This window comes from Podarcis raffonei, chromosome 15 (assembly GCF_027172205.1).
Source record: "Podarcis raffonei isolate rPodRaf1 chromosome 15, rPodRaf1.pri, whole genome shotgun sequence".
In the NCBI taxonomy this organism is placed as follows: domain Eukaryota; kingdom Metazoa; phylum Chordata; class Lepidosauria; order Squamata; family Lacertidae; genus Podarcis; species Podarcis raffonei.
Window position 1 is genome coordinate 31,321,984 of NC_070616.1, and position 14,444 is coordinate 31,336,427.

A 14,444-nucleotide genomic window follows, 5' to 3' on the forward strand; every position below is an offset into this window, starting at 1 on the left:
CAATTACGGTATGTTATCTTCCTGAGTACTACCAACAACCTGATAATGTGGCTTTAAAAATGTTTCTAACAGATTAGCACAGAGGAAATCAGAGAATGAAAAAAACAAACAGAAGCAGCATACCAGGGGCTTCAAGGCTAACACTTTACTGGAAGATTATTGCCATTTATTCTTTATAAAATTGCTTTATTGTTGTTGTTTTTTCTTTTTAAGTAGCACTGCCCCGTGACAGAAATCCCAGTGTATACATATGCATAATATGCAGAATTCTGTTCCACCTGGGTACACCATTCTGAAATCTCAGTCTTCAAGGTAGATATTGTTACAAAACAAATGACAGGATTATAATATTAAGATCTGATGGAATCCTTGGAAAGAATTTATTGAGCTGGACTGTAAATGGAAATTATGAAAAAAATTAAAAATCAAGAACTACTTTTGGACTTCTTGAGTGAAAAAATATTAATTTGTGGTGCCTGAGAAGAATTATGTCTGGCAGACTGATAAGCACCTATATATTATATGATATAGCTAGATGGTATCCTACTAGTGAATGCTTTGAACGCTTGGACTGCGAACGTGATCCATGCGGGAGGCACATTCGCAACCTGCAGCGCCGCGTCTGTGCACATGCGGGTAGCGATCCGGCGCTTCTGCGCATGTGCAAAGCGTGATTTAGCGCTACTGCGCATGCGCCGAAACCCAGAAGTAACCCGTTCCGGTACTTCCGGGTTCGGCACGGTGCGCAACCGAAAAATGCACAACCTGAAGCGTCTGTAACCCGAGGTATGACTGTAATTTGAATGATTATTTTATATATATAATTGGCGGATAGAGAATTGGAAGCTCCTCTTTCTTCTTTGTTTTTCTTTCTATCTCTTGATCTTTCTTTATTTTGGTTTTTGTAAAATTTATTTTCTTTAGATTACTTTGACTTCTGCTGTATTTTTATGTTGCAATAAATTTTCAATAAAAGTATTTTTATATATGAAAAAGATATCAAATCTGCAGATTAAACCAAAAGTCTCACTTCACTTGGCCAATAAAACATGCATAGAGGTTAACACATGCATACAAAATTGGCTGACGGAAACAGTGAAAGAGAAGCTTGTCATGTCTTTGATGGGTACATTTTGATAATCAAAGATCTCTGCATTTGCAAGTGGGAACGGGAGAGTATATGTCAGTGTTTGCTGTGAATCTGTACAATATCTAGGACTGTTAACTGCTGGGTCTTGCCTTCATTTTTAAACAGAGTTTTGAAGAAACAGCAGAGGGGAATATATGTTGCTAGAAATAAGATAGATAAAAGGGAGAGCAGAGCATTAGTTATAGCCTCCAGCAGTCAAAAACCACTGCAACACAAGTTTTCTGTGCACAAGGCTGAGACACAGTAGGTGTAGAGAGAGAAAACACAGGTACTGTATGAATAACTATTTAGGTGCAATAGTCTCGCTTTTCGCTCTCTGTCTCATTTCATATTCTCTCATCCAAACCACTGAATGGTTTAACTACAGCCTGTCCTCAAAATCAGCATGAGCCTTTCTTACCAGTCCACCAGTCTACATGTTTTGCTTTGATTACATTCCTCTGATCAAAGAGATACTGGCAAGCCAGTTTGAGCGAGACAATCTTTTTGAGTTCCCTAATCTCTCAATGAAGGGGTGATTGGAGAACAAATACCATGCGGTACACAAGGGTGAACTCAGGAACCGTGGAGAGGAAATAAGAGTAGAGGAAAATTTTAGGCTGAAATGAAGGAACGGTAGGTGTCCTGACAGCAAGAAACATCAATGGGATGAGAGAGGGACAGAGATAGATGCCCAATCACATTGGTGCATTCTGACTGCTGAAAGCAAAACGGTGAAATGCCTGTATCAAACACAAATTAGAGACCCAGTTAAAATACTTTGTAGGATAAGGGAATTCGGAAGAGGGAAATTAAAAAAGAATAGTGACATGGTAGAGTCATGGGGTCTTGAATATCTTATATCCAAAGGATAGACTTTTTTCAGTGCCTAGACATTTTTCCCTTCAAGCCTCCATAGTTCTCCAACATTCCAGGACAACAGCCTTTATAGAATCCAGGGCTGGCCATCTCTCTCTTTTTCAATCATTCAGGGGGCCTCTGGTAAAATTGCATCACTGTCCTTACTCCCTGCTAATTTCTCCATCAACAAGTCTTTGCATTTAGTGCTATCTGTACTTCACTGGGGGTGGATTAATGCAACTATTTTCCAACACCTTTTATGCGTAAGGGCCAAAGCTCAATAGTATAATAAATACATTGCATATAGAAGGTCCCAGATTTGTATCCCCTGCATCTCTATGGTAGGACTGGAAAAGACTCCTGTCTGAAACCCTTGAAAGTTGCTGCTCTTCAGTGCAGACCAGGGTTGGTGAAACTGTGTATTTCCAGAAGTTGTTGGACTGCCACTCCCATCAGCCCCATATAGCATGTTCAATGGTCAGAGATGGGTAGTACAGCAATATCCGGAAAGCCACAAGTTCACTGCCCCTGGTGGAGGCAACAGTGTGATAGATGAACCCATAATCTGACTCATGTAGGGTTGTCACCTTTGTTCTGGCATAATACAGGGCAGGGTGGGGTGCTGAAATGACTTCAAAACAATCCATCACAATCTATTGAAGCCTAACAGGACGGCCTCTCTGGAATCTGTCACACACACACACACATACACTTGAATTTGTAAATCTGTCTGTACTTTGCTGCCCAGAGCTTTAATACATGATCGCTTTCACACACTTGGCAGAGAGAGAGATGGGGAGAGAGAAGCAGAGATACAGGACAAACTGCATTGAATCAATGTAGGATGTTGCATTTTACATTGAAATACGGGGCAATCCTGTATTATACAGGACAAGTGGCAAACCTAGTCATAGTAAGACCATCCTGTGTTCCAGTTTTACACTCCAAGCTGGTTTTTGGGCCAGAAAGTTATGCTTCCTCAAACAACAGGCTCAACACACCTGTGCAGATCAAACCCTAAGTCAAACCTATACACACAGATGGGGATGAGAGGGTAGAGCCAATTGCAGCTGAGGAGTGGGTTCCAGTTTTCAGTGTTATTCCACATAAAAATAAGTCCCCATAAAAAGAAAAGGTTCAATCCCAGACCGTTTTTGACCATGTTGGCTTACTATTTGAATCCACTGAGTATTCAGCCTTGCTGCTCTCTACTGACCAAGTAAAATTTTAATAGAAAATTAAGTAACTTAGTTAAGAACACATGAAAGTAAATTATATTGTTTGTTCTTAGGTAGGGCTGATAAAATTTGGATAGGTAAAAGGGAGTCTGACCCTTCCCAAATATTCTGATGGCCCCTCAATATTTTTCTCCTGTTCACCATCCCTCTTGGCAGATGCTTTGCATGCTTTTCAAGTTGGCTAATGATCCAGCCAATCAGCGATTATGGATTCATGATCATGACTCAATGTAGCCCCTCACATGTGACAGTGGGATGTCACGATGCCAGATCAGTATGAGGTCTTGGCTACTGAATGAGAGAATAGTCGCTTTCCATTTTAGAGGTGAAACAAACGAATAAATCCTGACCAAAACAGGAAGGGAGGGGGGACATTGGTTCGTGGAAGTGTATTTTGCAAGACACAGGTTCTGGGAATCCTGGCTCAACCCTAGTTTTGCATTATATTTACTTAGCTCTGTAGGCAAAGGGCAAGGCAACTTGACTGCATTTAGCTCCAACAGTTCAAAAGTCTATTCTCAAGCCACTGGCCTTAACAGGACATTACTATAGCAGAACAGCAGAGGCACAGGATTCTGCAGGTGTGGTTTTAGAAAGTGGGAAGATATTTAGTAGAACAGTAGGATTGCAAGGGACACTATCGTCCTTGCCCTGCTGTAGCACATATTTTGAAAGCCATTGAAAGCTCTTTCACAGTGCATCAGGAAGACATACAATCTCACCCAATGAGGGCTGAATAAACTTCTTTTTATTGTCTTAAAAGTTATTGTTAAGCAATAAAAGCAGATATTTTGCCCTTTGACATATGCAAATATATGTTCTTTCCTCCACTTTACCAGGTTTACCATTCAATCCAATAAGGAAATAGCTATATCACCTCAGTAAATTTTTACAGTGATGCAAATTTAATGCCCTGTCCCTGTGTCAGGTATGTAGGTAGCTTACCTTTTCCTTTCAGAAGTTTTACTGCTAAGTAAATAAAGTTTGCTGGGATGGAGAGCTCAGTCTCTCAAGTTACATGGGAGCTGTGGGAATGTGCTATAGATCTGGAACACAAATGATCTCAGGTTCAGTCCCTGGTACCTTAAATCAAAAGCAGCAGATGATGGGGAAAATGCCTTGCTACCTCAAGCCCTAGAAAGGTACTAATAGCCAGAACAGATAATACACGGGACTAGATAGACCAATGATGGGACAGCTTTGTAGGCTTCTTTGACTCAGGCAGTTAATGGAAGCTCCCCTTGCGCAGAGGCATTCCTTCAATACTTAAAACAGTTATGGGGAACCTTTGGCCCTCCAGGTGTTGCTGAACTACAAGTACCATCAGCCCCAGCAAGCATAAAATCATAGAACTGTAAAGGACCACAAGGGTCCAACCCCACTGCAATGCAAGAATCTTTTGACCAACATGGGGCTCAAACCCGCAACCCTGAGATTGAGTCTCATGCTCTACCAATTGAGCTCACTCTTCTTCTTCTTCATGACCCAATAGGGCATGTTGAATTTTTCACCTTTCAAATTCCAAAAATGAGGGACGCTTAAAAAGTTGTAACACGACTTGGGAATTCAAAAAAATATTTTGCTATATTAATATAATTTAGTAATTAAAAATGACTGCCAGATACTTGCAATTATATATTATACTATTATTATTATTATTTAGCATTACCTGACATTTTCAAAAGGTAAAATTAAAATTATCTGGTTTTCCAAAAAGTTTATTTCCTTCTTCATCAAATGTAGGCTTACCAAGCTAAATGTTGTCCAATCCCAAAAATAATAGCAGATTTGAATTCCTCACAACCAAAACCAGTAGAGGCAGGACTTAGCTTTATCCTCCATAAATTTGCCTAATCCTCCTTTAAGGCCATCCAAGTTGGTGGCCATCTATCACTGTCTCTTGCGGAAACAAATTCCACAGATGAATAATACACTACACTCTTTTTCCTGTCCTTAACCTTACAACATTCACCTTCGCTGGATGTCCATGATGTCAGGTTATGAGCAAGTGAGAACATTTTTTTTGCTCTATCCATTTTTCCCATACCATGTGTAATTCCATACACTTTTATCATGTTGCCTTTCTAAATTGAAAAGCCCCAAATGTTGTCATCTGTCCTCAAAGGGGAGTTGTTCCACACGCTTGATCACTTTGGTTGCCTTTTTTGGAACTTCCTCCAGCTCTACAATATCCTTTTTCGAGGTGAGGTGATAGGAACCGTGCGCTTTATTCCAATTTTGGTCAGACCATAAATTTGTGTAACAGCTGGGACAGCTCTCTTGGTAAAGCACGAGACTCTTATCTCAAGGCCATGGGTTCGAGACCCACACTGGGCAAAAGATCCCTGCACTGCAGGGTTGGACTAGATGACCCTCATGGTCCTTTCCAACTCTACAATTCTATGATTCTACTGGTAGTTTTATTTTCAGTTCCTTTCCTAACAATCCCGAGCACTGAATTCACCTTTTCCTCAGCTGCCGCACATTAATACCACCTCCATCCTTGACATTCAGAACTGAAAGATTAACCCCAGCCTGAGAAACAAGGTAAGGGAAGCAAGAAAAGCTCTGCTCATCCACAGGCCTGACTGGCAAGGTCCTTACCTTGTGGAGGTTGATATCTACAAAGGGTGCGTTTCTTTCCTGGCCATATTGCATTACAGGTTTGATGTACCTACACCTGTCTACGAAAAAAGTGTAGGATTACAGATTGTTTTTTCTCAGCCAACACAAGTTTTTGAAAGTGTCTCTAAGGGGGGAGACTGAAAAAGTAACATCAAATGAAGCCAGATATAGGAGGCATTTCAAGGTTTAAAATGAATGGAAGCCTTCCAAAAAAATATTTCTATGTAAAGATGAAAGGGTTGGGCAGATCTCTTAGGGAAAGATTTGTTTTTGGAAATGTGCCAGGGTGGGGTGAGGAGTATGTACAACATATGCAAATAGACACACTGTTAAAAAAAAAAATATTCCAGCTCCATTAAGGGATCGAACTATGTCCTGTAACAATGATAAAATAATTATGATGAACTCTGCGAAGAGCATTCTAACTTCACATTTCTGATTTATTCACCAGCACTTGGAAAGGTTCCAAGCATTGTGACATTTTACTATGTTGCAATAAAACATGCGTCATTAGGTCACTTGTGGATTTACCCAGGGCAGCAGCTAACAGAAACGGCATTTGGTCTATTAATTATATGACTCAAATTATTTTAAAGCTTGACATTTGTTACAGATATATATATATATATATATATATATATATATATATATATAGCAATGTAAGTCATCCTGACATCCTGTTTCATTAAAAAAAAAAAAATTCTATAGGGCTGTACTGCCCAGTAATGAGCAAACTTAATTTCGCTGAGTGATGACAAATAACAATACGTCATACTTACCAATGTGGTTTGGCTACTCCACCAGTAAGCTGTTCTCCTGAACCTGAGCTCATTCTTAACAGCACATTTGGAATCCATTACCCAATAGGGATCCATTACTGACTAATGTTGTGGGGGCAGTTATGTGACCTCCCCACAACACTTATGTGAGGGGAACATGCTGGCTAGTTACAGCCCCCACTACATGGCTTCCAAGTGCATTATAAGGGACTCTATGCACATACCTATGTATAAGTGCATGGATTTTCTCTACCTGAGGGCAGATCCTGGCTCAATCAGAGTCGTATCCCCCCATCCCACACAGCACTACAGGTAAACATGAACAGCTCCTTCCAATGTGCTCTGAACATGCAGAGCTAGGCACTATAGCCCCAAACACCATCCTTACGCATTCTTTCAGCATGGATGCAGTGTCATCTGAAACACACACGAGCCAAATTCACTCAGTAGGGAAACTTTTCTTGAACCTCTGAGCGCTTACATCTCCAAATTAATGCCACTACATTCACAGCAAGGTTTTTGTTTTTTGTTTTTTTTGCAGGGAGTAACTAATTCCTTGAGTGATAGCTCCACAATTTAGCGATACCAGCTTTTAGTCTAACCTAAGCTATCTACCCATCACCAAGATGCAAGAGCCTGCCAATGAGTAGGAAGACAGCATTCTTCCCCTGACCATCTGCATATACTTCAGTGTTACAGTCCCAGAAGCGCAGTATTATCAGCTAATGAAAAGGACCCTTATTTATTTCTGATATTTATATCCCAACCTTCAATAACCACTTAGCACTCTTAGTGCAGCTTGCAAAAGCATCTTTAAAAATACAAATATTATACCTAACAAACAGCAACAAAGACAACAAGGCACACGATAAAGCACTGACTTTGGTGCCACCACCAACAAAACTCTCTCTCCTTGGTTGCCACCTCCCTTGCTTCCAGGTGTGGGGGTGCCCAGAGAGGTGCCCCAAATGTAAATCTCAGTGTATGGGTGGATAAATACTGCAGTGTGTGGATGCAAGTGAAAATCTTACAAGGTGTTGATTCTCATTCAATTCTACTCCCTTAAGAAATCAGATCTGATTGCCTGTTAAATTAAATATGCCTATGGGGCTGTCTTGCCCTGCTCCCCACAGTTCTAGTACAGTCATGCTTACCACAGCTACATGAGCAAGCAGACAGATTACAGAGCACATCAGCAAACACTCACCATACCATCAGAGATGCATGGGGAAGGGCCCTTTGCCATTATATTCTCATTCTTATACATGCCCAATTTTTTTAAAAAAAACACACTTTTAGCATGTATTTTAATGACTGCAAGTTAGCAAACTCAGCTACAGCATTGCAGAAGTTGACATCGATGGGAGAGTTCAGCTCTATGGCAAGTGTCCTTTCCCCTTGTTGAACTGGAATTGTAGGAGGGGAGAAAGGGGACGTGCTGGCTCAGTCAGTTCCCTCCGTCACGTCCCTGGCACTGTCCCAGATTTCCTGCACTGGTTGGAGAGCAAACGTCTGGATCAGGGAAAAATGCAGCACTTCTAGAGAATCCCCACCCAGTTTAGAACCTTGAACATATGGGTTCTGAATCACACAGGGAGCTCTCCAATGTAAAAGAGTTTCCGTGCTGCAGGTATCTGGCCTTCTAATGAGTAGAGGGCAGCAGGGTCAGCAGTGGGGCCATGAGGCACACCCCTGCTACCTCCCCCCCCCACTGTACAAGAAGAATGATGTCTGGACAAGGCCAATGAAACCTAGTAAACTGGGTGTTCAACATCATGAAGCTGGAACTTAGCATTCAAAATATGCAGCCGGTTTTTTAAAAGCCAGAATCACAATGAAGATGTGCAGTCCATTTTCTACTTCTGTCCACAGTGACTGAGGTGTCAGACAATTCGCAACATTGCACACCATTGCAAACACCCTTCATGCGGCTTAAGCCCTGGTTAGCAAAATCCTGTGACATCTTAAAATATCCCAAGCAGGTCCTGAAACTGGTATAAGAAATGTGTGCCTATGCACATCATCTCATGGTTCCTGCAGCCTAATTTGTTACCCAAAATGCTTACAAACAGCTGACTGGTTCATGCTGGCAAAGTGTGGGAGAGCTGTTAAAGGGCACTCCAAAAATACAAAACTCTAGTAGCAAGATGTCAGGATGAGTGTTATGCAGTAATTTCAACAGTGCACATTACAATATACTGGACATTATTCCCTTTATTTGAACCTGTGGTCACATCAGCACATGATTTCGGGGAAAGAGATTTGTGTAATCAAGCAAATAGGCTTTGCAAATAGCATTTTCCATGAGACTGAGTCGTAGCTAGGAGTGGCAGAAAATATATCTAGAAACCCTTTCAGAGAACATGTTCACTTCATAATAATAACAAATATCTAGAGAGATATCAATCAAGTCATGACTGCAGTTCATTTTTACAGCCCAGTGAGTTTGCATGCACTGAAAGAAGAAGGGCATGTTACTTAAGTGCTAGGAAGCACTGTTGTAAAGAGGAAAAAACTTCTGAAGATAAACAGAACAAGCCTCTTGCTGGCAAGTACTAATTCATCTGTTGTCTAAATGACACTGAAAGATGGGTTTCAAAGGGAAATGTTCATTTAGCAGGAAACTGGCAAAGATTTAATGGGAAAAGTAGGGCTCCAAGGTTTGCTCTTAGAAATATGTCAAGCACAGTCAACACAAGGATATTGTATAAGGGTTGATTATGGGGAGCAAGCACACTCCTCAAACTTTCTGCACCAAACTGCCCAACGTCACTATATCACTTGTCCGTAAGGATTTGATTACATGTGTGCAGCTCCTGGGTTAGAAATCTGGGCCGGTTTTTAATGACACATATAAGCCACACCCATGTGCAAAATTGTGCAGAACCACCTATCTCAAACACAAATTACCTCCTGGAAAAATGTGCAACTTCTTACCTCAAGAGCACTGTGCTTTTCTTCTGTCTCTTCCATTCTTTCAAATGTTATCCTTCGGATTCTAAATTATAACAGCGGAATGTCAAGGTGGCAGCTCCTGTTTGATTAATTAGGCTTTTTAAAATTTATCTGTTTATTTAAAACACACACACACACACACGACTTTACCAACACCACCATTTAAGTTGCATGTCAGAACCAGACCTCCATTGGGGTTTTGTTTGGATGAAGTCACCATCCCTTCCTACAACGTCAAGACGAGCCAAATTCAAATAACAAAAAAATTAACATCTTTGCATTTTTTTATGATGTGGCAGACACTTTGATTCTATATTACCATCTTGCTTCCTTAAGGGTGCAAGCGAGGGCAGAACGAGACATGGTGACATTTATTTGTTGCTCTGCTTGGGGTCTTTTTGGTGGAGGGAACCATGGGATATGAATTCAAACTACAGTGAGATGGAGTGCCAGCACGTCTTCTCCCAAAGAATCCACAGTGCCTCCTGGCCCATCAGCCTCCACAATTCCAGAAAGGAGGTGGGTGGGGAGACTAATGGACAGCTTCACAGAGAAGTGGAGGAACAAACCCAGGACTCATTTAAGTCAGGAGAATAGAGGAGGCAAAGCAAGAGGAACAACTCAGGTAGGTATATAATTTAAAGTCCCTTTCAAGCTACGCAGTGAACTTAACTGGGTCATTGAGCAAAGTGTGGTGTTTCTACAAGCTGCCAGCATGAGTCCATATCAGGCCCCTTCTATACAGGGGTTGGGGTCTTTAACACTATGGTCCCAATCCAGATTGAGGGGCCCATTACTGCAATCTGCATTGCAAAAAAAAAGAGGTTCAATCTGTTTCAACCACTGTATGGGGAGGGGCATTTAAATAAAGCCCCACCCTACCCTAGAACTAGGGTCCCAATATGGATCCCCCACACGCACACTACTGGACATTCGTGTTTGCATGTGTGAAACTATACTTAATATGAGAACAATGGAATTAAAGGCACAACTAACGGCTGTGAGGCCGCTCCCCGCAAGGCCCTTTCCACTTGGCCTAGGGGGCCAGGCCCACACTCACCCAGCCCCACTGAAGAGGCTCCTCATGAGGCCGGAGGAACATCGCCCGGCTAATGTTTATTGATTTTAATATGCTGTAAACCGCTTTGAGATTTTTATTAAAAATATAAAGCGGTATAGAAATTAAAACAAACAAACAAATAAATAAAAATATGGACTAAGCCCAAGCAAATAGGAAATGCAATCTAATAGCCAAGTTAGACACAAGAGAGCATTCACAGTCTTGTCAGACCTGCCTCTGGCTACACAGTCCTGGGATACACGCTGGTGTAAGCTTCAGCTCAGCCATACACCCTGGCAGGGTACAGAATGGGCACAGCTGTGTGATGGAGGGTTGTCTGCTGAGGGCTTGAAGGGCCCTGCCCTTGCCTCTCTCCACCTGGCTTGGGGTGGGGCCTGACAGGCTTCACAAGGCCTGCGGCTGCTGCTCAACAGAGAGGGCTCCTCTATTAAATTGTTTTTAAATTTTTATCTGTGTTGTTTTAAATTTTTATCTGTGTTGGCTGTGAGTCCTGGAAGACCTGCACCCTGCCTTGCTGGCCTTTTCCCATCTGGCCTGGGAGAGTGGAGTGCTGACTGACTCCAGCTACAAAACCTGAGGCTGTTGAACAGATCCTTGGGCTGGAGTATTGCTTACCGGGGGGGGGGGGGTTGAGAGAGCTTGTTGCTAATAAACATCCACAAATTTATTAATAGAATAGAATATACGATAGACAAGGTAATGATATGTACCATTTTTAACATGCTGAGAAGAGGAATGTGCAAACAAACCAGAGGGGGGAGCTGAGGGAAGTCTTTGGGGGGGGGGGAATAAAAAGGGGGGAATAATGTAGTTGATTATTTGGATTGATAATTTGTTTTGTTGAAATTGTCTAATAAAAATATTTTTAAAAAGAGAGAGAGAGCATGTTGCTGTTATTGATATTGTTGTTGTATCTTTAGTTTTAGCTCTTATGATTTACATGGAAATTGTTTCCATTTGGTTGTATACTTTTTGATGTGTTTTATTTATTGTTTGACTTCTGTTATGTTTGTAATTATGTAAATCTTGTCGTGCTGTAAGCTGCCTTCAGCATAGTTTCAGCTATGGAAACATACAAATAAAATGATGATGATGATACCCTCCCCACCATGATATTCTCTGGACAGCTCCTTCTCCCCCCTGACCTGCAATCTCCCCAGTCTCTGTTCTCTGTCCAGTCTCCTCAGAATCCCCTCAGAACCCGTCAGTTCCCTATGGCAGCTGTCAATAATAACAGTGATTTAATAATAGTAACTATTATTATTTATGACTTGTCCCCCACCCATCTGACTGGGCTGTCTCAGCCACTCTGGGCGGCTTCCAACAGAATATAACAGAAGACAATGGCTAATTAAAAAGAAAAAAGGTAAATAGCAGTTGTGACTGGCCTGGTCCAGGCTACAACTGGGGAAGAGGTGTTAAACTCCCCAGCAACCTGCCCTGCAAGCCCAGGTCCTGATCTGGATCAGACCTTTGTGCTTGCTATTCACTTTAAAAAACAAACAAAAAAACAAATTGCTAATTGTGTAAATGGCTTCATATCTAGTTTGGCCCTAAATGTTGTAATACTCTGTGAATAATAAGAAATCTATATGGTAATCAATGTAAAGTATAAATATTCTACAAAACTAAAATACTGTAGGTAATTATTCTGTGACTCCCAAGAAGTGTCTAAGCACTCCTACAAAACTACAGTTGATGATAATTACATGGGAGAATCCATGAAAGATGTGAGCTGGTTTAAAATGTGCTTCAGATATGTAGCATGTAGCAAATTTTGACACATGCATCAGGATCCTATTAATAAGGTAATATTATAATATAATCTGGTAATATGCAGGTTATTGCCCTTTGAACACAGGGATATTGCATTTCTAGCTATTATGGCTATAAACAATGATTAAATATACCTTCCACAAATATATCTAATTCATGCTAGTGATTGGCTGTCATAGCCTCTTTAAGCTATTAATGTTGCAGGTTAACAGTGAATTGGGTGAAGTGGTACTAATCCCCCCACTTTATGCTTATCTAAAATGTAATCCACAATAAGGCTGGTAGTATTTAAGTAATGTTCCCATAAGCACACATGCACACACAGTCTCAGTTTGCACACAATGTTAGTGCAAACATGCAGGCTCCTGTTGAGCAGATTGCAACCACTTTTCCAGCAACACATGTTAAACAGCATGTTATGCTGTTTTATTATTGCCCCTTGTACTGAGGGAATCTAGTTGTATGAAGGACAGGTCTAAAATATTTTAAATAAATAGATATTCCCCATTTTTGAAAAAGGAAGGATCAGCCAAAGATCCTGTATGGTCAAGATGACAGATCAGATCAGTGCCAAAGGTGAGATCCTTCTAATCAACAAAACTATAACAGAATCTCAACAGCTTGCAGGTAAGTCCACTTTCCACTTCAGAAGGGTAGTCTGTGGGCTGCATTGCTCCCTCCCGTGTGCATTTTTACTTGGTCTCTGAAAACTGTAACCAATGGTAATTTAGGCATGGTTGAGAAAAAATGGCTGAGGATAAGGAATAGAAAAGTTTTGTCAAGAAGACCAAAAAATCCCATATGTTCTGATACACTGCTTAACATGCAGTGCTCCCTATACACATGTTCTGTAACTCTGACTCCTCAACTGTCAGGTTATACCAAGTTTTATTACAGAGCCTGACTGCTTGCCAATGGGTAGGGTTACAACTTACGCCCATGGATTCCAGACCTTCATCACAAGAAAAGTGACCTTCCTCCCGCCACAAACTGGCCACCCTTTGTGACTACCAGCACTGTAATCTCAAACAAACAAGTTTCCCCTACTCCCAAGCAGCTACTAAAATGTATTTTATTTGCCATAGTTTTCTGCACAAACCACTACCTTAACAAGACACCTCCCACACACTGCAAAAGGCCACTTTCGCACAAAAGTAGGCTTCTGCCTTACCTGAGGTGTCTTAGCTGTGCTAATCTGCATGCAGGTGATCTTTTCAGCGGTCCAGCTACACCTGCAACCTGACTGCTTGCTGGATACCCCCTCCTTGTGTTTATCATAGTTACCTTGTTTACAGCTGCAACCTTTCCACCGGGAGTCAGCAACTGGGGAAAATTTCACAGCCGAGGGACGCACATACGTGCGCACACACACAACACACTCATAGCAGCACTGTAAAGGCTGCTTTTGGATACCACGTTTGCAATGGCTACAAAGATATGCTAATACAGGCAGTTATCTGACCAGGGATCTGGGGATGTAGTAAGCCAAAAGCTGAAAACTTTAACTGATTAACTGGTGTGGTTAAATAAAGAAAGCTCTGAAACCTGTCCCTTGCGATTTGTTGGCAGCAGGGGTGGCCATAAGCAAAAAGCCACAAAGGTTTAAGGAAAAATTTGGGACATTAAAAGACATTCCCTGCAAGCCACAGGTACCTGTGAGCTCTCACCCCTGTACACCAAATCGGATGGCCTTTAAAATGGTTTCTCCTTCTAACTCAAAGGTGAGGAACCTTTTGTCATCAGTGTAGGGTCCCCTTGGCTGGTTGTGCAGAGGCAAAAATGAGTGGAGCAATGAATGGAAATACTATCTTTGTACAGTAGGCTAGTTTCTGCTTACACTTGCACAGTGCTCTCTCATTCATTCAGGCAAGCAAGAGGCACTGTCAGACTGGAAGGACACATTCCAGCCAGGCAGAAACAGAAACAAAAACCCACTTATGGAGGATGCAAAACAGGGCCAGTCAGAGCTGGGGCCTGGGGAAGAGTCCCAAGGACAAGAC

At 41.6% G+C, this 14,444-nt stretch overlaps 1 protein-coding gene across 7 annotated transcripts in view; it reads right to left on the reverse strand.

The window, feature by feature from the left end:
* The window catches only part of ST3GAL4 (ST3 beta-galactoside alpha-2,3-sialyltransferase 4), a 181,937-nt gene that overhangs the window by 59,190 nt on the left and 108,303 nt on the right, over positions 1-14,444 (reverse strand). The window contains exons 1-2 of one of the 7 annotated variants that reach the window (XM_053367288.1): positions 13,616-13,634; positions 9,570-9,630 (exon numbers count right to left, since the gene is read on the reverse strand). The exons of 5 other annotated variants lie outside the window; for them this stretch is intronic. In XM_053367288.1, the coding sequence (XP_053223263.1) occupies positions 9,570-9,605 (36 nt within the window). In that variant the 5' untranslated portion in view covers positions 9,606-9,630; positions 13,616-13,634. Of the gene's footprint in view, positions 1-9,569; positions 9,631-13,615; positions 13,635-14,444 lie in introns of those variants that run through there. One more of the 7 variants, XM_053367295.1, reaches the window with a different exon arrangement.